A 23151-nucleotide genomic window follows, 5' to 3' on the forward strand; every position below is an offset into this window, starting at 1 on the left:
TACTGCCCACTGTTAGGTCAGTTATTATTCAGATCAGTTTGTTACCCACAATTTTTAAAAGCATCATGCTCACATCTATTATTAATGGATGTTAAGGAACTTTGCCTCTTACTTTGTGAGTTCATCTGTCGTTTTCTTCAAATGCCTTTTATTTTGAACTAGAGATAAATAGTTGTGATTTGAATATCTTCAGAAAGTGATATTTGAAAAGCCTGGGATTTCAGTACGTGGTATTTTATGTGTATGTCCTTCTTGAACGGAGCAATCTGGTAACAGCTCTATGAACTCCAATTTGTGCCTGTTCTTGGCACTGAGGGAGAACAGTGTCTGAAACGTCCTTTTCCAAAGTATTGGTATGTAGGCATTGGAGATTGTTGTGACAGACTGAATGGGCTTAACCCAGAACTGACTTAAAACTAGCATCCAAATGTAACGACAAAGTGATCCTGCAGTTCAAACAAGCAAAAATCTCGTAGAGGTATCTTCATTCATCAGTGGCATACCTAAAGCTTTTATAGGTAATAGAAGCCCGGTGAATTACTACCGCAGAGTAGTAAATTGAGGTGTAAAGATTAAATTTAAATGTCAAACATCACCTGTACAGTTACATGCCCTGCTTCCATGATTTCACTTGGCAAAGCCAAACGTATCCATGCATGATATCCAGAACAATAACAATATGTTGTGTGAGCTGTGGACGTAGTGAAACCTGATTTCTAGTAGATTCCTGCCTCATCCCAGCGGCTGCAGTAACTCATCCCTCTCCCTCCTTGTTTCCCGTGATCTCAGTTACTCCGATGCTGCCTCCAGTTCTTCCCATGTGTTTTGTAGCACCTATGCAATTTTTTTCCCTGTGCGTAGCCAGCCTGCCCTGCCTCTGTTCTCCAGCTGGTAGTCAGGTAAAAACAAATGAAAGGTGAAATCATACGCTGTGGGTAGTTCTGAGATCATTGGCAAGAGGTCAGCTGGATGGTGTATAAAATACTATGCTTATAATGCAGCCTTTTGCTGAATTAGGTGGTAATTTGGGTCCCTTTCTTCTACCCGGCTCTTGATTTACACCCAATCTTTGAGACCTTCCTAACACTGTCAGACCTCCTTGAAACTAGTGACTATGTTCGAAAGTTACCAGATGGGACAGGTGGGTGGAGAAGAACGCGATTTCCTCTGGAAAGCAGTCTTGAAAGGAAAGGTGCCAAAGAATGCCCATCATGTAGTTCTCCAAGGGGAGAGACCCCCAGCTTTGTCGGATTAGATTCTTTGCTTCCTCAGAGTGCAGTTCCTTCACTTTGTTGCCTCGGGTGCTTCTTGAAAGTCATCAATACCCAGTTCAGGAAAAAGGTTTAGGAGAATGCAAGAGGGGAGCATCAAAAGCGTAGGCATGCGAATCTGCCCATGGAGCTAGGTCATCCGGATCAATCGTCTCTCTTTTCTATCATGCATGTTCTGGGAGATGCTTTGTATGAATTTTTTTCTTCGATTGCCATTTTAATGGGTAGAATGTATTTTGTATTTATACTTTTTTGCTAAATAACTGAAAGTCTTAGATACTTTATTATACCTTTATTACAGCTGGACATTTGCAATTACTTGATGAATGAGTGGAAAGTTCGAAACAATTAAAAGCTATTTGACTAGGTGCATACCTTGAAGATTATTGCAAATAACATGTTTTTGCTAAGCAAGTGTAACTTATTTAAGAAGTATATTGATTTGTGTGGCTAGGAAAAAAACCTCACAACCCCTATATTTTAAGTGATGGGTCCATATATTGCTGAATGCCTGTGTTTTAGATTGTTGCAGAGCAGTGGTGATTGTGGCATGGTGTCTTGTACGTTATCAACTGTAGCAGAGTGTTAATTAAGAACGATGTAACCTGCAACTCCAATTATTAGTATTGTCTGTTTAGCTGGACAGGAGCAGTGCCTTGCTTTAGTTACTTTGAAAGCTTCAATAAGAATGGTAAGATTAATGTTTTATTTTCACATCTGCTCATGAGACAGTTTAAAAATCCTGAAGTTTAAAATGCAATAGAATGTAAACAAAAGGGCTTCTGCTCATTTACATGTTAGCCAGATTTGCTAACTGATTGCTGTTTGAACCTAATCTACCACCTCCTGCTGCATTAGCTACAACAAACATTACATTTACATACTGATTTCTTATTTTGTTTTAATGTAAATAATCTGTAATTACAGTAAATTTGGACTTCTGTTGACATGGTCTTATATAAATCTGTAAGTTTAAAATGGAAATGTTAATCACCTTGTGTCATAGCTATTTATATAAAATTCAGAGATTTTGGGGGAAATCTCCATGTGATTGAGAGAGATATTACCTAATGGGAAATACTGAATGTATTTCATAAAAACTTACAGAACTGAAATGAAAGGGAGCATTTGTTGATCATTCAGGATATATTTTTTCTTTCAAAGTTTATTACTAAAATTTCAAAGAAAAATGCTATTAAAAAGCCAAAAAATTAAAGCATTCAGGCAGTCACCTATCAATAGATACAGCCAATATATTTTATGTATTAAGTGTTACAGAACAATAGAAAAGCAGTAGAACTGGAAGCTTAAAATATAATAAATATCAACACTAGTACCATCTTGCTTCAGCGTGGCTAGACTGATTGAACAGTTGCTGTCCCTTAAGACTAGCATTATTTGCATTTACACCTTTTTTGGCTAAATATTTTTTCTATTCTTAATTTATTAAACTTGTGTTTATAAATTGTACTGTGTTGAATTTGGCTGGAGTAGATTGTGAATAAACTCCTTCCAGACTCTTAATTGAGTTTTGATATTTTGAGTTTAGTAGTGAAAAAAAATTCTTGCAACTTCTGTTGCTGGAAATTTAAGTTTCAAAGAGGAACATTTTTGTTTGCATATTGTAGTGTTTCAACCCCAGCTGAATCCTGGTCCACAGCTGAGGTTTCTGTGCATTGTGATAATGCCAATAACCACCGCTGTGGAGGCAATCCATACGAAATCCTAAACTGGTCCAAGTCTCTCTTGTTAGAACTGGTCAGAGCGATGACTCTGCTCAGGTCTCGTTTTTTTTGCCTGTTCTTGGACTTCTTTTTGGATGTAGGAAGAGTTCCCCTAATGGAAGTTTGGTGCCCAAAAATACCATCAAGTTCCTTTGCCTCCTGTGCTGGATAGTGAGGAAAAGAAAATGTAATGGCAGTATGTAACCCATCAGCAAATGCTTTTGAAATCTGGGGTTTGCAGTAGGGGGGAAATGGTGCTGGTAAGAGTGGCCTACTCTAGTCCTGTTTCTAGAATTTGGCTTTACTTTCCCACTGATTAATTCTCAGATTAATTAAATTCTGGTAGCATTGGTGCTGGGGGGAGAATCTTTCTTAACTTTAATGGGACCTGAGATTTGGCCTGATTTCCCCCCCCACACACACACTTTTTTTCTTTTCTTTCAATGCAGATATTTCATTTGGAAGATTATAGTCAACTGATAACATTGGCAGGAAAATGAAACTGCTGCAAACACTGAAGCCAAAATTTTAGAAATATGCATTGTGTTCAAAGTCAGTCTTCTCAGTACAGTTATGTGCACCTAAAAAGAAATAAAAGTAAGCTTCAGCTTACTGTCAGTGACAAGTGTCCTTTAAACACATGTATTTTGTACATTCTATCATAGCCTTCATGGCTGAAAATACAATTTTAGGGCAAGGTATGTTTTGGAAGCAGAGTTCTATTGGCACAAATAATTTGGGGTAATCTGCATCCCTAGCTGCTGGAGCAAACGAACGCGGGAGGGGACTGCTGCTGGCTGTCCAGCTGCGTGTTCAAAGCAGCAGAGGAACGCTGGTACGCGTAGGGAGGCGTTGGCACAAATGGCCCATCAGGTGGGCCATCAGTTCCTCCTCCCATTGACCTTCTAACGTGTATGGTCCAGGTCTTATGGATGTCAGACCATATGAAATTTTGATGTAGGAGCTCAAATGACTGGATCAGTTGACCACTGCATTTCTGTGTAAGCAGAAGTAATATTCCGCATTATATTATTTTTCTGAAGAAAAGGTGAATAATTAACCATGCACTTTAACTGCTAACACTTTCAAAGCCTTTATTTATTTATTTATTTTACCCAGCTTAATTTTCAGCCTCCCCTTTGCCTGTATTTGGCTATGGATATGTACTGAGAATTTGCTTGTTAACAACATTCAGTTTGTGGTGTTTAGAAATTCAAAAAGCAGAGGTGTCAAAATTGTTAGTTACTTCAAAAATTGAGGCTTTTAGTTTTAAGGCACTTTGTTTAAATGAACTGTGTTTGAAGAGTATTTTTTCATTTTCCAAATGGTCTCTGCTATCACATCCAGATGAAACAGAGAAGTGGAAAACCTTTGCTATGAACAGATGCTTTTTATTAGCACACTATATTTTGGATAGTACTGAAGTGTGTGTATCATGCATACCTTGAGAGACTGAGGGTTTGATCGAACTAGCCAGTTTCATTCTAAGTTTACGTTAATTGCAGAGTGAAAATACGAGTCATGTTATCAGTTAGCATATACAGATTTTCAGATAGAGTAAAAAATAGTTATAACAGAGCCTTGTGTGATTCTGTGTTGAATCCAGAACCATTCACATATGCTGTAATTAATGTTTTCAGAGCAATTAAATATGTCATTTGCCTCCAGTATTTGCTGAAAACAAATAAAAAGTCAGAATCTGAAAAAGCACAGCAGGATATTTTAGTTGCTGTTGAACGTTTGCCAAAAGAAAATATGGTTATGGCAATATAAATCTTATTGTTAATCAAATTATAATTACCTTTGAAAACAGACATTCAAATTTTCAAGACATTTTTTCTCTTTTGAAGGACTGTTAAGTATTTTTAAATTTTTTTAGGCCTTTTCTTACAAGATTTGTGACAAGTGCAGCTAACTTCATGTTCAGCATAGATGAGTGACCTCAGTTATGTTTCTGGTGTCTCTCGTAGACTCGATCATACTTAGCTCATTGACAATAAGTTATATCTTCTATATTACAAAACCATAAAAGAAGAGAAATAGCGCTTTATGATTTTGTTTTGTAGTGTGTGATTATTATATGTAAGATATCACAGAATCCAAATTAAGCTGCTGAGTGAAGATATTTTTGTAAGGTAATTCTTCTTGAGATGTTAAAGCAAATAGTGCATCTCTTGCTAAAGCATCCAGTGAGTATTGCATGGATTCCTTACCATCTGAGCAGCAAAACTGCAGATCAGTAATTCCAGCAGAAGTTAAAACTAACAAATCAGGACTCGAATAATCTAGCAGTCTTTCTTGTCTTCTCGTATCTTAAAATACAGCTGTGCTCATGTGCATACAGAATTTGTCCTTTGTTGTTAAGAGAAATGGCATGTTGAATGTCGTGGAACAGTGAAGATGTAAAGGAAAAAAACCCGAGTCCGTCATTCTTTCGAAAGTGTGTGAGAAGAAGAAAAAAAAAATCGAATAAGCCTAATCTAATTCCATATGCCACTGAAAAGGTCCAGTCTGCATAAATATTGTTTAGAAATCCAAGCTGTGTTACAACGTTGCTGCAGTTTTGTTGCCTGTATAAGATTGTACACAGCTGTAACTACTGTGCCTATAACAGAAGTCCTGCCTTCCATTTTGAAAAGTAGATAGCTGCATAATTTTGTACCCAATTAAACAAACAGGATGCCTTTTCAACATCCAGATGTTTTGTTACTAGGAAAATTCCCCCCAAAACCCGTTTGTCACAACATGAACATATAGTTGGCCCGTTTAATCTGTATCTTAAGATTTTTTTTTTTTTAATTCATGTGATTAAGGGTGTTTTAATGTACATTTAAAACAACTTGAGCAGAACTAACTTTTCTAAATGCTCAGTACCCACATGAGAAATTTTGCTGTGGTTAGTTTTCTAGTTTTAATTAGCTGGGTTTATGTGCTTTGAATGAAACTAAGCGGAAGAATTTCCGTTTGGTTTATGCTTCAGGTAACCCTAGAGGAGCGAGAGCATGCTTTGCCTTGTTCTACTTACCATCAGTTTTTAATGTGCATTGTAGCTTGATACTTTGTCTGGTCATCAATATGCTTACAAGCCTGGTATTAATGGCATTACGAGCGCTAAATATACCTGATATTTGTGAAGATAATGTGACTCTCTCGATTTTGAGAATACTTAACATTAGAAGAGCTTTAAAGGCTGCAGTCACCTTATTAAGGAAGGAGTTCAGGAATGGCCTTTGGTCATTCACAGCATGCTTCCTTGCATTTAAGAGTGAAAAGAGAGATGATAATGTTGTGCCTGGACTTGTCCATGTAGAGTTTAGGGTACCCTGGGGTTTTTGCATCTAACTGTAAAACAAGCTATAACATGCTTATCCCAGATTTTCTTGGTTTTCTTTCAACCATTTCAGGGCCCTGCAGGAGTCATTAAATCAAAACTTCATGCTGATCGTCACCCATCGAGAAGTCCAGCGGGAGTACAACCTCAACTTCTCAGGAAGCAGTACCATTCAGGAGGTGAGTGCTGTTTCACAGCTGAAGAATAAATGTAGCTCATTATAGCTAATGCCAGCTCTGTTAAAGAAGCTTCACACGGTCTTGATGGATATTCCTTTATTAGTCTTTTTCTGGTTTAATCAACTGGATCATCAAAATTGCTGTAATTTGATTAAAGAACTTGGCCTAAAAAAGATTTTCTATGAAATTATACAGAAAAGATGTTTCCTTTTGCAATGTAGTATCAAAATATACAAAAAGTGTCTATTGAGTTATTCTGGCGTGATGAAGAAAAGCAGTTATTCAAATTACATTTTATATTTAAGCCCCTTGAAGCTCTCCCTCTGTCTTCCCTTCTTGTAACCAGCTCCATCTGCATTTTGCAGGCACCTCTACCATTACTGGTTTCTATCGTAGTGCTGTAATTCTTCCTGCCTTGGTAGCCAAATGGTTTTGTGTATAATGGATGTCACTGCCGTTCTATAGAACGGCCAGCAAGGGGTGATATTGTAGAGAAGTTCATCAGAACGAAGTCCTACAGGAAGAAGTATCTTTAGTACGACTCTGGACCCTCTGAATTCAGAACAAGCAGCCCTTGCGTATTTTTAAAACTCCTTTCTAAAGCCAAAGGTGGTTGTCTAATGCCCCATGGTATGTCTAATGCCAGATGTTGTGGTTATTATTTTCCATATAACCCACAAACTTCTGGAAACATGACAAACAGTCTAGAAATGTGAATCCTCAGAATTCACATTGCAAAATATTCAAATCAAATGTTTGCTTTTCAAATTAAATGTATGTTTGCTATTGGTCTGACAGTCCTTTCAGTCTTTTAGGCTTAAACAGATTTTACTGAAGTTTTTCGTGTCACATGCTGACATTGTAGACAGAATTATTTTGAGTTCTGTAATATTAGATATAGGAGCAATATCTCATAGAACAATGAAAAATGCTGATTAACCGTTTTCATTGTAAATTCTGTTATTCTTAAGATCCAAAATCTGATCTTTCCTCTGCGTGAAAGCTGGTTTTCTACTTTACCTTTTTAAACCTATTACAGTAAGTTCTGGGATTCTTTTTTTTTTTATAAAGAATATAAACAAACAGTTTCATCAGTTTGGTTTTTGAGGCGCCCATCTCTGACTCTTTACAATTAAAAATAATTTGAATATTTATGGAAACAAATGATCAGAATATTTGTTTTTAATTTTAAAAATGGTGAGTTTCTGAAAGGAAACGTATGTACATACATATTGTCTGTTTTTTGTCTGTGCTATATAAATTACTGCTTTGCTGGTGGGTCTTACCTGGCTTAGAGAAATCAGCTAGCTGTGATAGTGCATGGGAATCTAGGCTTTACATGCACTGAAGTTTTCTTGTTTGTTGGTAATGGCAGGTTACAGTCAACATATTAACTTCTAAGGTCGACTTAATTTAGAAGTCACGTATGATTTTCCCCATTAAACAACCAAAATTTAAAAAACCCCTACCACCACATAATCAGCATGAGCATCAAACCTTTCTTTGCCTTTCTGTCTTGTATCTAAGTATTGCATCCAATATGGTGTTTAAAATAATGAAGACAATTTCAGAGGCTAAAATGAAAAGAGAACTCTGGACCTTCTTGGGTAACTGGTGCTGAGCAGGTGAATATGTCTGTGCAAAGTCTCGTGGAAATCACAGGGGATTTGGCTGAGGTAAAAGGATTGCTGAACATTTGTCTAATTATAGAAAACAAGTACTATTTTGTATGTTAACTCCCTAGTGGCTTTTTAATTTTTTTTTTTCTTTTAGCATAGGGTGAGCATTGTAGCAAATGACTGATGAATCTAGTTAGTCTGTGCAATTTGGAGGAATTGGTGATGTCTTTCCTTCTCTTCTCTCCTTTGTCTCTCTCCTCTCCAGGGGATGTTAGATTTTTTTTTTTATTTAATTATTTTTTTCCTTCACTCTCTCGTTCGCACTTTAACAAATTAATAGTTTACTTTCCTTCTGGTGTATTTTTGTCGTCGTGGCAAAGCTCTGTGCGAGTTGCAGTTGCCAGCCGCAAGAGGGCAGGAAGGACTATTCAATTATTGCCTAAAAATGCTGCTCGGCGTTTTCAAATTAGCTTCTGGGATATTAACAAAAAGGAGTATAATGGCCAAGTTATTGTTTGATTTACAGATAATTGGCATATTGCAGGGAGGAGACTTAATTTCACCCTTTTAAATTAAACAGGGAGATTTAAAAAGACATAAAATATTCATTAATGTTCAGTGATTATAAAGCAGTGGCATATATTTATTCTACCTTTATTACTGTTTCGATGGGAAAATACTGCAAATATTTCAGAAATCGACTTGGCCATACTGACAAGTTGAAATGTTTAAGCAGTGTTAATGCAATCTACTCACATGTTATATCCTGTGCAGAAAGATTCAAAATGACTACATCAATTATTAAAAGAAATATTTAAAATTCTGTAAGTGTTCTGCTGCTTGCCACAGTTGGGTGCAACTGTCTTTCCAGGGCTAGTTGTTTAGTTTGTTGTTGTTAGTGCTGCAAATTTTAAGGAATAGATATTTTTTTTCCAAGTGTCTTAAAAAAAAAAAAAAAAAAAAAGAAAAAAAGCCCCAAATTGAACCCCACCACACCAAAACCCCAACTCCTTCACCCTTTCAGAACTGTCAGAAATATTTTGCAATGGATTTAATGCAAAATCCAGTGAGCTCTCAGCTGTGCTTTCCTAAATCATTGTTGCTTTAATTCTTTGCTGTCTTTTTTTTTTTATTGTTTAGAATGCATGTTTAATAGTAAATGATATTTGGATGAACTATTATTTCAAAGAAATCTTGCTGTTTAGTGGGAAAACAATCTGATAGAAAATTCTCTGAAAAGCCTGAAGCCCTAGTGCTCATGTCTGCTTCCACAATTTCTTGCATATTAATTCAATAGTTTGATTTTGGATGGTACTTGAAAATCTTTTTTTTTTTTTACATGCTTTATCTATGTCTTCAACTGTTTATGTATTAAGATTTAATTTCTCAGTTTTAAAAATATAAGTTATATTCAATTATACTGAGATGGGATTATGAGCCTATAGGGAATCTTCAGAAATGAAATAAAAAATTAAACTGAACTTCTCAAAAATTCTGGTTATTGGATTTTTATTGTAAGTTGTAGAGGGGAGTTGTTAACTTGGAAAGTTAATGATAACATGTTGGCCTAATTTGCAAATTAATCTGTGTCACAGGTTTCTGACATCTGTTTGTTCTTGTAAAATGGCAGTATTAAATTAATTCTAGGCAGATACTGTTCTGGGAAATAGCATGATTACTTTTTTTCCATGATCCGCATTTTAAAGTGGAAATTAGTAGGTTTTGTGCCAGTTTAGAGACGGTAAATTAATACATTTCAATACATTTCTAATGTATTATATGGTTAAATAAGGACAATTCTGACAGATTGAACTCGTAATACTTACAAGACTAAAAGGAGCTTTCTGTCTGAACATTTGCTCTTTATTCTGCTAAGTTAATTTATAGAGGCTGTCCATAACTGGAGTGAGAGAATTTTAAAATTTTTATTTGAGAAGTTATGTGCTAAATTAATACAAGGCATTTCCACATTCAGCATAATTTGTTTTCTGTCTATTCTTACGAACTTGTTCTCATTTAGAAATGGCCATTTCTACTTTTCATATTTGTAAGTTGTAGCTGTATTATTTGACAGACATGAAGGACAGCCCTGTTAAAAGGGAAGAATATTTAAATGTTTCACGGCAGGCAAGTTTGTGTTCTCATCCTGATGCAGACAAACTAATTTGTGAAAAACTTTGAGTTTAAGTTCTTGTCACAATAGCATGCTTCGCACTTTTTGTTGTTTTAGTCATTGAGATAGAAAAAAAAAAAATATTACCAAACTGTTTAACTCTGTTAAAAATGAGGAGTTTGCATTTGTCTGTTACTGTTGGTACAGACCTTGAAGCCTTTTTGTGATTCCTGTGTGCAGGATTACAGAAGTATCCAGTGTATACAAGCTGTGGCTGCTAAAGGGTGGGTGACTTAAATATGCAGAAACCTCAAGCCTCTTGTAGATTGGTAATTTTTTTTTGTAACTGCTGGAGATTTCAGTTGAGAATACTAGGTAAAGCATGTACCGGGCACTGTAATTCCTAGTAAAACATAAAATCTGTGCAAACAATGCAAAGAAGATGGGTCTCTAAATACTGGCTGCCTCCGCATAGCTGCATCTGCTCTTTATTCTGTTCCTTTAGCCAATAACCTAATCGGAGGCAAGCTGCTCAACATCCCTGTCACCTGTGATAGGTAATATATTTATTCTTTGTTCCCTATAGACTTGCTGGCTAAGGTGGAATATGAAAAGCAATGTATCCAATAGCACTCCAGGCAGGAGGAGGAACTATTTGTGCGTGCAACTGCTTGGGCTGAGATAAACTATAAATTCTGTGTTGACAGACCCTAAGGACAATTTGAAGTCCTTTGTCCTGAATTTTTTAAAACTTTTTTGATAAGTGCATGAATGTGAAACAAGATACAAACCCACCATTTATAAACACGCAGACAGAAACCTTATTTCAAAGGCCTAAATAAGTGTATTATATATCTATACAGGTAAGCAGATTAATTACCTTCAGCATGCAGAAAAATAATCCAGCTGAAGGTCTTATACTTTTTTCAGATGTGATTTTTCATATCTGTACAAAATATCTTCAACACAATTGTTGTTGAGTGAGATCATCCACAGTAAAGGTCAGACATCGGCATGGGGACACGAGATGTATATATAAGTAATGTTGTTCTTTTTGATGTTGTAGCTAAGTAATTGCAATAAAATATATTTGCCGGAGGTCACAATATGGTCATATCCAAATATGGTACATGAGTTAACAGCTTCAGAAAGAGTTGTGTTATATTTCGAGTTTTTTTGACTTGCTTTAAATTTGTTGAAAACTATTCTTATGCTAATAAAAATCAGTAACTAACACTTTTTGGTGTTTAATAGGAGGTGCCCATTCTGCAAGATTGTTCAATTATTCTTGAAGTATCAGAGAAGCTAGTAAAATGTGTTGTTGCTATACTGATTGTACTCAAGAGACGTATACTCTTTTTGTGAAATTTGAACATTTTGTTTGCTTTTTAAAGAAATCAGTCATGTAAAAATTATATTCCATTTACAGTGAGTCATAACACCAGTATACATAATTTAAACATCTATCACTGTGATAGCCTTAGTGTTCTACAGTGGTAAATGAGTACTAGCTATGAAGCTACGTTTCGACTTCTTAGACAAGGAGAGAAAAATCTATTTTTATAAAGCTAAATCAACTTCTTGATTTGTTATTTTTTGCCTTTCTTTTAAAGAAAACCAGCGCATTGCTAAACTAAAATGTGTTTGCTGAAAGAAATCCTTGATAAACTTTTTGTAAATGGTCGTGTGTTATGAATTGTATGAGAAAGAAGTTCCTTGGGAAATAAAGAAAATACCCTTTATGTACCTATTCAGAAGTGATAGCTTTATTAGGCACTTAAAATATCTTAATATCTGACTGTAGAGATCTGTTTTGAGGAGATTGTATTGACAGAGGTATAGAACCATTCTTTTTCTTTTTTATGCAACAGAAACAGCAATAAGAGGGAAAGGAAGGGCACTCTTTTACTTTTCTATTAATTATGAAGCTTAATATATTCCTGACAGAATATGTTTCATAACCTGTAACTTGGGTTTGGTGGGTTTCGACATGCATATCATTAAAGAAATGATCTTCTGTTATCGAAAACTAGTAAACACGGACATTTTTATATGCAAGAAAAGGCAGAGAGCAAATAATTGCACTGGTGACCAATACTGTAATAATCCTGTTTTACAATATGCACTTGACAGGTTGTAATAGTGCTAATTGAAGAGACTAATTCACACTTGCTTCATTCTATTCAAAGGCAAAATCAGCAGCTTGTTTTGCTTTTGACCAGATGGTCCTGATGAACACCTACTGTGCACTTTAAGTGCTTTACTAGAATTACAAAGGCTGGGGGCTGCGTCCGACTCAAAATGATTTGAGAAGAGAAAAAAACCTCACTGCTCAATGGATTTGGTGCAACTAAATTAATTCTAGTGGACCCATTACACATTGAGCCCCCTTTTCAAAGTGCTGAGCCTCCTCGTTTGTTCTGTAGCAATGAGAAAGTGAAAGGCAGATTACTGCAAACAGAAATAAAAAAAAAGTGCTGTGAAAAGGAGAAAAGAGGCCTTGAAGCCTTTTCATATCATTTGGGTTTTTCAAGTGCGTTATTTTTGGGGAGGGTGGATGTATGAAAAGCCAATTGGAGTTTTTTTGTTTTAAAGTGCGCTATTTAAGTACTATGAATATAAAAGCAAGAGCAACAGTTGACTGAGTTTACTGTGGTAAAGCTTTGTGTCCAAGGATGAATCAAATTCATTATAGTCAATGCTTTGTATTTTCATATGAATGTAGGGTTAGTTTCACAAGACTGTGTCTGTTTAGGATAATTATAATTTAATATTTTCCTTTCATAAAGTTATCACTGTAGATATCTAAAATTTGCTGAAGGCAAGTTTTTTTTCCTGAATAAATTTAGAAGCACTCAGAGTGTTTAAAACTCCAAAGGAAGCTGTTTGATTTCCAAGGGATGGTGAGGCATGTTCCAGTAGCGTCGAAGCACAGATTATTATAACTAATTAGAAGTCACACATCTGTTAGCTTTCGATTTGTCAGCGCTTGTAGTTTTGTGTGTATGTTTATATCTCCCTTCTTCCTTTCTCTTGTTCTCTGTCTCTTATTACACTCCATCCGTAAGCGTAGTTGGATTTGAGAGAAACTCTCAAAGGATGAGGATCAATTTATTTGAATTTGAAAGTAATGAGGAGTCATTGTTATAATTTTGGTTATAGGTTCTGCTCCGTAAATGCTCAGTCATGTGAGTTGTCCTTATTTTAGAAGTACTCGTGTTGAATTGAATGGCTTCGCTCATGTAATTTAAGGATGCTAAGGATTTTGGGGATCAAGACCTAATTTAAAACCCTGATTTTTTTTTAAAAAAATGCAATTAAAACCATCACTTGCTATTCTGATTTTGAATATTTGCTATGTTTTGCTTTCGCATTGGAGAATTTTTGTGCAAGGCTTCTAACATAATGCTAGCTATTAAAAAGGTGTTAGCGTGAAACAACAAGAAAACCTAAGCACCTTTATGAACGTATTAGACAGCTATGTCCCTAGTTCCTGTGCTATTTACAGTGGGAAAGTACTGTGTAGCTAAATAGCATAGCACTGCTATCTGTATAAATTATATTTAGTTGACTCATAAATGAAAAATTAAAGTTAGCATTTTTCGCAATTAAAAAAGGTTAATTTACAGCTTGTAAATTAAAGCGTGCTAGAGCATGGTTTAACCTTTCTATCATATGTTAACCATAATATGATCACTTCTATTATTTCACAATATACACTTATTTAAAAAAAACCCCCAACAATCGTTGAATTGCTGATTTGTTTTCAAACAATGAAATTTGTATTTGTGCAAATTATTGTAGGCACAGTGTTCTCTCATGTTTTCTCATCAAACAACCCAATTATACTTATAAATAGTGAGGTGCTAATGAACTGTTGTTCTGGAAAAGTTTTTTTTTTTTTTAACTTGAGTAAGAAAGGAAACACTTCACAATTTTTGAGTGTTTGCTTGGTGAGAAAATATTTGAAAATGTTGTACTTAAATCATGTTGGTGCTATCACTTTTAAATACACAACAGAAGCTAATCTAAAAATCCCATCAGTTCATATGGAGCGCAACTAGATTCTCCACATTGTAAATTGCTCACTTAATTGGGAACTGATGATTTACTTGTATTCACTGAGTTATAGGAGTTTTTTCACTAGGAGTTTATATTTTGGTTTAAAGTTTATTAGTGCATTCATTTAACAGAAGGAGGAAATTTTTTTGAGACTTGAGGGGATAGGATATTTAACATAGCAGCTGTGGAGATATGACACTGAAATGGTCAACAGTATCTTAGCAGCAGTGTAATCGTAGTGCTGTGCTACATTGCTTTGTAATTACTACGCAAAGAAAATACTCACTTGCCATTTCAAATGTGAATTAATAATGTTTGTCTCTGTCTGGTCCATAACATCTTAGTGAAACAGTGTGCTGTCTCTTTAGGGAAAGCATTTCATAAGATTTTTCAGTTATGTTCCTATGTTTGTGTAAAACATGAACTTGAGAAGTTACTCTTCTGGTTTTGTACCAGGAGTCATGGGCATAAATTGAAGAGCCTTGCACTCATTTAAAGGATAAAATGGCCTCATAATCACCCTCTAGAAATCCCCGTTACTGTTTTTAAAAAGGGTTGTAGAAGCTCTCGGCAAACATTTGCAATAAGTGGCAAAATTTATGCCTTGCTTTGTGACAGTTGCGTGACCAGACAGTGGGGTATAGGATTGTTTTAAGGTTTTTACAGCTGCAGGCAAAAAGCATCTGTTCCTAGAAAAGCCTTCATTGTTTAATTTTGACACTGACTTTTCCATGCTGCTTGTACCAGTCTGTGGATTAGGTGCCACTAAGATAAAATTTGTTTTAAGTTGCTCCCAGATGCAGCTGTCACTATACTGGCCTTGTAGCTTAGGCAAAGTAGACATAATCAAAACAAGCATTTTTGTACAAGGTCATCTCGGTAGAATGAAAAAGCTCAGAAAAGGAATTTTGACAATATTGTATCTTGTGAGTAGCTAGGTTTTTGTGTTTGTTTAATAATTCTTCTGGTGATCACTAACATGTACAACTGCCTCAGAAACAATGAAAGAAAGGGATTTTAAAACTGCGCTGCTTTTTTTTATATATGTATTTATTTTGATTGGGCAGTTACTGTGGTATTAAATTACATGCACTCCACGTGTGTGTGCGTGTGTTTGTATCTCTGTGTCTACAGTGAAATGGAATGATTTACAAAAATCAGGGAAAAATGACATTTTTAAAAGAGCTTCCATTTCTTTCCTTCAAAGTTTCCAGTGAATTAAAAATGAAAGAGCACTTCATTTTATGTATCCCAGAGTTGTGTTAATTTCTACCCAGCTGGTCTAAAATGATTGATACAAAGCCAAATTTGTGACTGCCTGCATTACAAAGTCTGTAATTTGCTAATGAATTATGATAATAATCTTTCATCATACATGAAAGATTTAGACAAACAATTTACTAACTATATAGTTTGATCACAATTTTTGGGTTTGTACCAAGTCTCGAATCTACTTTATTTTTCCCTGCCTAGATTAGCAGAGCAAAGTGAACTTATTCTTAGCTTGTTTTGAAAGCAGTAATGCTGGAAGATGTTGGATATTTTACTTTTCCGGTGGTGAGCAACATAGGAAAAAGGAGCTTTCTGTTTAGTGCCCTCTGACTTCTGTTTTGCAAACAGACTCGACCATTTTTCTGTTCCTCTTGAACTTGGTTTCTTTCAATGGGTGTAAGTTATCACTTTGATATGCACCTGAAAAAATGACCAACCAAAAAACCCCCCAAGACGCCAACACATGTATCCAGTGTTGCCGTTGTTTGGATTAAACTGTTGACTTTGGTGGTTTCTGGCTTTTATACCTCTCTTCAGAGCATGAGTTACCTCGTTTCTCACCCCAAAACTACACACACCCCAAAACAAAATTGTATTGAGTTTCCTGTGGCTACTATTAATGTGAAGTGTTGTGGGACTGGTGAAAAGGTGGAAGAAATGAAGAAACAGGGAGTGAAGGCAAGAGAGTGGGACAACCAGCAATATCAGGAAAGTGCAAGTACTGGGAATGTGGCCTTGTGAAAAGACAAGGAAAGGAGCTTTGGGGTAGGTGCTGGCTGGAAAGGGGGCTGAACCATAAAGACTTTTTGTTCTTGTTTTGTTGTTTGTTCTTACCATGTGTAAGGAACTAGAACTTTGTGAATAATCAGGATGTGTTAATGAATTACTCTTTACAGAATCAGGTTAAAAAGAGAAACTCTTAAGTTTGATTAGAAGAGGATATTTTTTGGTCAATCTTCCCAGCTGATAGAAGGTACAGAACAGTGCTGTAAAGACTGTATCTATTTGAATTCATTGTTTTTTGGAAGAAAAAGAGATTATTAGAATATCTTGGCTACAGAAACTCTCACCAACTGTGCCATATGCAGCATGAAATACTGATCATGTTGGTTCTTTAGAGGTGATACTTTTGGATTTTAGAGAATTTAATACAACAGCAGACATTTTTGAGACATCATTTATTTGTACGTATTGCTTTGGAATGGGGTGTGTGTGCAAAGAACAGATTGGTGTACCAAAGACCTTAACTCTCACCACTATTCTTCCTCCCCAGGATGGTAGCTGTTACCTAGGATGTCGAATATCTGGTAGCTCTCTTGGAAATTATGACGTTACTGTCATTTGAAAGCGTAGAAGAATATCTCAAGACCGTCACAATGTTGGAAATGAATAAACAGTAAAAAAAAAAGAGGGAAAGAGGAATACAAAGAACAAGGATTCTTTTTTACTGCTTTTCTACAATTTGTCTATGAGGAAGAGAGCGCCTCTTCCTACAAATCTGTACTTATAAAATGGCAGTAAGTCTGACTGCTTGGTATCACACGGCAGAGCTGTACATGTCTTACTCCAACCCCAGCAAAGGGAAATGGAGAAAGGAATAACGAATCCTAAGAACTGGCATAATTTCAGTCATTTCATTCAGAGCATCAAGGCAAAACGCAGAACCCTAGATATCGCTGCAGTTTCTTCAAGGAGAAAGAGAGACACAAAGGTTTTGTATTGTCCTCAAATTTATTTTACTCATTTCTGATGACAGGCTACCTTTTACTGAACTCAGTAACTTTAAAACAGTAACTCCTACTTAAGAAACATTGTGAGCTATGTTTGTGACCCGTTATTAGTTTCTCTGCAACTGTAAGCTGAATTTCAATTCATCTACCCCCTGTGTATTGCATAAACTCCTGTTTGCACTTACCCACAAATAAGTTCCACTTCTAAGACAAGAAAGACTTATTCCTGAATAATTCAAAAGTACGCAGTGTAAGAAGTGCTTTATCTGGGGAGTGTTTTGTGTGTTGAAAATTTCACCTGTAACCAACAGTCTCTTTCACCCGCTCTGTTGAAAAGGTCTTGGCTCTTTTTTTTTCTGTGCATTGACGTTGGGCTGGTGGAGAAAAGACTAGGCTGCAGCTGAGAAGTATGACCACAGGGCAGCCTCGGCCAGAACTAAGACAAACAAAATGGAGAAGCTCTGATGCTCACAAAAAGCAGTGACAGAACAATGGAAGAGAATACATTTTGTTGTACAAAACAGTGAACTGAAACTTCTCTCCCTGATACAAAAGGTGAATTGTCAAGTCAGGCACGTCCACATTAATATTTCAAGGTTGGGTCTCATGAGGCCAGTTAAAAATATGGAAATTCTCTACAGTGTTCTGTGAGGTCTGGGGGGTGTGTGAATGTTTCTTTTTTGATAAAATAAGAGTAGTAGACCGAGATGAAACTTGAATTGCCATGGAGATGTCTTTACTCTCCTCCTCAAGTCTTCCCACAGAACACTAAGTTGTAGTTCATATAATAGAATCGTTTGGGTTGGAAGGGACCTTGTAGACTGTCTAATCTCATTCCACCCCCCCCGCCATGGGCAGGGACACCTTCCACTAGACCAGGGTGCTCAAAACCCCGTCCAACCTGGCCTTGCAAACTGCGGGGAGGCGGCAGCCACAGCGTCTCTGGGCAACCTGGGCCAGGGCCTCACCACCCTCATAGTAAAAAATTTCATTCTTGTATCTGATCCAAATTTCCCCTCTTTCAGTTTAAAGCCCTTTGTCCTATCACTCCATGCCCTTGTACAAAGTCCCTCTCCAACTCTCTCGCTGCCCCTTCAGGTACTGGCAGCTGCTCTGAGGTCTCCCTGCAGCCTTCTCCAGGCTGAACAACCCCAACTCTCAGCCTTTCCTCACAGCAGAGGTGCTCCAGCCCTCGGATCGTTGCTGTGGCCTCCTCTGGCCCTGCTCCAACAGGCCTGTGTCTTTCCTGTGCTGAGGGCTCCAGAGCTGGACACAGGACTCCAAGTGGTGTCTCTCCAGAGCAGAGTAGAAGGGTAGTTCACAGCTATGTCTACGTGAGCATGCAGGACAGTGCAATAGGAGGTCTGCACAGAAAACCTGTTGGTGGTGGGGGTCTAACATCCACGCTATTTATGTTTCTGGCATTCTACTAGTGACCACTTCTAGTCTGGTCCTGTGGGTTGAATGTTTCTTAGTAGTTGACATTTAAAAACTGTGCATCTCCTGGTTTAGTGTGATCCTAGTGGTATTCTCTTTGCATACTCTGAGACCGATCCATCACGCAACCTTAAGCACAGTGCATCAGACAAACGGGAGACTTAAGATCAGCAGTGCAGTTTTGAAGTGAAACACTAATGCAATTACATCCTACAAGGACTGGAACTGTGTCAGTCCTTTGGTGCAAAACAGTGTTTTCAAATGTTACACCACTGGGAGACCTTCTCCATTGTAGCAGAAACACTGTAATTTTTTAATATTTCTGTAAACAGAGGTGGTCAAATTCTTCTTGAATGGGAACAAATAAATGAAAGATTAAGTGAAAAGTGCACCTCCTGTGTGTTTTCAACTCACTGCAGAGCAACCATGCAAAAAAGAATCAACATGAGCAGTAGGACTTTGGAATATGCATAAAGGTATAGTTTTTCCTTTAAAGGAGTGTGTTAGCATTGTGTTTCATTCTGTTTTTTTCTTAAGACCAATTTGAAGTGAGGAACAATAAAACTTGGAGGTTAAATGTTTCTTCTGAAACATAAATGCAAACTATTTGAAGTAGAAGATAATTTTAGTATGCAGTCTGAAGTAAGCATCTGTCATCTCAAGACACTGATACTGGAAGAGAACTGCAAATGCAATTTCAATTCTCATTTTGTGTCTTTTGCCTTGTGTCAGTTTATGGGGCATTCAGGTTTGGCTTAAAGTCTGACAGTCACCCGTCTATATTTTCTCCTCTGTAGGTCATTTTGCTTGTTTAGTAAACTATGGCTTTTTCTCTTTTTCTCTTCTTTTTAAGAATTTGTTTTCTTCGGCTTCTTTTATTTTCTTTTAGTCCACATATGTATTTTCTTTTTCACTACTTTCACATTTCTGCTCTTTATCTTCTGGTTTATTGACTCTTTTGCAGCTGTGAATGACAAAATTTTAAGAATTTCTTCACTGCTCCTTGTTAAAAAAAAAATCAAGATTGTTTATCTGACTTAACTTTTCTAAATACTGTTTTCTCCGTAGAATGCAGAAAAACAGACTGTAAATCAGAAACCTTTAAATTGTTATGCTCATTATACTTACTTTCTGCAATGCAGAGTGCTAAGTATGTTGAATTACACTTGAAAACTGTCCTCATGTGGAGGGAATTACAGAGTACGATGTTTGCATGTTAGCTTTTCAAACAGAGACTGAATTTTCACTGATTATTATATGAATCTGAAATGGAAATTTTTTCTGTCAACTAAATTGTTATTCTTGGTGCTAACTTCCATAGTTCAATAAAATTACACTTTCCTAGGATTTAGAAAAGAAGTGTTTTTACATTTTTGGTGTCTTTTTGTTGGTATATACTTTATACACTGCATTTGCATAACTATGAGTATCTTTGTAGTTCAGAGGAGGAGCTGTTAATACGGATCTGTAAAACAGTTGTTTTATTAACATCTTCACAGGGAAAAACCAGGCAGAATAGCTGAATATGTAAATGAGCAGCTTGTGATGCTATAACTTGTCCAATAACCATTGATGCAGTATAGCTGAGTGAACTGTTTCAGTGTGTGCATATACAGTAGGTATTTCTCTCCAAATTAATATTTGCATTTGAAATATGTGTGTAGTGCAAATACGTGAGAAGTATATAACAATTAATAATATTTTGTGTTTGATGTTTACATATTGTGTGCTCTGCATTTTAATTCTTAATGTTATCTGCTTCTTTAATCATTTTGAATTAGTGTTCCAAATGTATTGATTCAAAGGCATTTATTACTCAGTTATTAAGGTTTGATAGGCATTTGTATCCTTGAAACAGGTTGGGTTTGGTCAGTAGTTAGCTGGCATTTTTTGAAGTTGCAGTTTTGTTCTTCAAAATCTCAGACCATTTTAAAAATCCTATGTCACCTTTAATGGTCTGAGCTGTAGTGACGAGGAAAAACTTAGAGAATAGGACACCGCTTGGTGTTTTACAGCTTAGAACTGCTCTGTGCAAAAACACTATGTAGTTTTAAAATAGAGGTGTACTTCTAATTTGATTTAGTTAAACTAGCTGTTGTGTGAACATTCTGATTTATCTTAAGGGCCGCTTGTTCTGCTTTAACATAAACAAAGGAGGAATTGGCTGAATTTAAAGCAAAGTAAGGCTTGTCCTTGTTGAGGCGAAAAGAATAATTTCAACCTGTATTAGTTAATACATGACAAATAAATCATAGTAACCCCCTTGTATTTACAAAACACTTAGTCATGTATATGCATCTGGTAGAGGGCAAGACTTTGGTTTCCCTCAGGAGTCCCATCTGTATTCCCAAAATGCACCTTAAGATAGCTTGGTTTTCTGGTTATTTTATAAAAAATGAAGGCCTTGTAGCATTGTAAATTTAGGGCCAATTCTGCCTTACTGTCTGCTTGAGCAGGTAGGATGCTGCTCCTGCAAAATGGTCGGTGTGCTGGGAGCCTGGTCCTGCTGCCCTCCTCCTAGAGGGGTCCCCCGAGCTTGTGGGTGGGAGAGGGAGGAGGAGAGGGTGAGCTGTTCTCAGCAGGTGTTTGCCCGTAAACTTCTGTTTTGGATCCTAGCTGGGAGTCAGTGTCATTTTATAGCTGTATTTAACTCCCTGTCATCCTGCTCCCCTCTTCCTCCCCAGGTGCTGCTTTGAAGGCAGCCCCTGGGGTCAGCGGCAGCCTGGCTTCTGCAGGAGCTGAGCTGCCACTTGGGAAGGGAGCCTGAGAAGCAGCGCAGAGGCAGGAGCCAGGCAGACCTGTCAGTGGCTTTTTTTCCCCCAAGTGTTAATTGTGGTCACAAAAGTTAAGTGTTTCTGTAAAATTAACATCTTGGCATTATGTATTTATTTTCCACCATGTAGCTTCGATGTTAAGTTTACTCAGCAGACAAGTCAAAACAAGAACATTTTTTCTAACTGCTGTTACGGCAAGTCTCAGCCTGGGATCTCAGAAAATCACAGTGTTTGTTCTGGTTAGTAGCTAATAGGAAACAGTATTAGGGTTCAGAATTTAGTTGGCACTGATGTTGATGCAGGAAGAACAACAGCACACAGTTTATTCTTGTGAAGCTTTATTGATTCTTTTTTAAAAGGAAAGCTCTGATGAAAGTAAAAAGAGGCATTTAATTTGCAAGTATTTCTACACCGTTTTTATTCTGAAATATGCTTTTCTAGCCTTCTGCATCCCTGCACAATAAACATGCCTTAAGATCTTCTGATTCGGAGACAGATACTGAAAAACAGAAGTGTAAGGCTATAATTTCTACTGTTCAGCTTGTTCATTTGGATGATATTAGGGCTTTCTTACACGTCAAATTTACATCTTTCCCAAGACTAATGCCTGAAGTGCTTTTATAAGAATTTTTAAGATAATGTGACATTAGCGTATCCTCAAAATCTCCATCCCAGATTCTGATCTTTTAGTGACCTGTTTCCAAGGATCAGCTCTTGGAGAGGGGAACATATGAACAGAAGCTTCCTGTTTTTCTGACATTACCTGTATACCAAACTCTGGAAACAGGATCTTTTTTTTGTCACTAAGGCAAGTGATCTTTTGAATTTCAGTGAGTATCTAAGGATATTTCTTCAAGTATAGGTTGATCCCATGCTTTTGGAGTCTGAAACAAGGTCACAGATATGCAGCAGAATGAGCTGCAGATGCCTTTGAATGACTCCCTGCTCCCACGGCTTCCTTGCAAACCATGATAAAGATTGACTCCTCAGGGTATTGTCATTGGCGCAGCCACCACAGGTGGACCTATATTCAATAGCTAGTATCTTAATCTCTACTTTCAAAACAATTTTTGATGATTTTGGAAAGGAGTGACCTATTTCCCTTCCAATCTGACCCATCCATTTTCTCCACAGCTTTGGTGATAGATTACACACATTTCTTCTGGTCTGGAATTACAATTTAAAATGCCTGTCTCTGTGACACCATCGCCAGCAGCTCCTAGCTTTTTGTTGGCTTCCTGCCATCCCTGCAACCTTTTTTCCTGTTGCTTTTCAGGAATTCATTTTCACAAGACATCTGCAGATGAGCCTTTTCTGGGTCTTCTAATCCATCAGGCTTTAATAATGCCCTCTTATTTCAAGGGAAGAGGATTTTACAGAAACTATTCCAAATATCTAAAATGAATACAAGATAAGAATACTTATCTCTAAAATAGGAGGTCTGAGTGCCTTTGTTTTCACATTCATGTGGAGAGTTTTGATGTTACTGAGCAGGTTTCTCTACGCAAGGAGTTCAGCCAGTCTGTGTTTCCTAACCTGTCAAATTCCTGTCTGTACATTGCAGCTCATTTCTTGCCCAAGAACGATCTTTGACTGTGAGTGTCTCACGGCTACTGTTCATGCATGTGTCACTTAGAGA

At 36.8% G+C, this 23151-nt stretch overlaps 2 protein-coding genes across 2 annotated transcripts in view; both read left to right on the forward strand.

Moving 5' to 3' along the window:
- TTC39A (tetratricopeptide repeat domain 39A) overlaps nt 1-23033 on the forward strand; it is a 210724-nt gene extending 187691 nt beyond the window's left edge. The window contains exon 19 of the transcript XR_012764384.1: nt 23022-23033. The gene's annotated coding sequence lies outside the window, so the exon portion shown is untranslated. The remainder of the gene's footprint in view (nt 1-23021) is intronic.
- FAF1 (Fas associated factor 1) overlaps nt 1-23151 on the forward strand; it is a 178650-nt gene that overhangs the window by 46302 nt on the left and 109197 nt on the right. Inside the window, exon 7 of the mRNA XM_075424514.1 lies at nt 6400-6505. Within this exon, the coding sequence (XP_075280629.1) occupies nt 6400-6505 (106 nt within the window). The remainder of the gene's footprint in view (nt 1-6399; nt 6506-23151) is intronic.

This window comes from Opisthocomus hoazin, chromosome 6, assembly GCF_030867145.1.
Source record: "Opisthocomus hoazin isolate bOpiHoa1 chromosome 6, bOpiHoa1.hap1, whole genome shotgun sequence".
Taxonomy (NCBI): Eukaryota; Metazoa; Chordata; class Aves; order Opisthocomiformes; family Opisthocomidae; genus Opisthocomus; species Opisthocomus hoazin.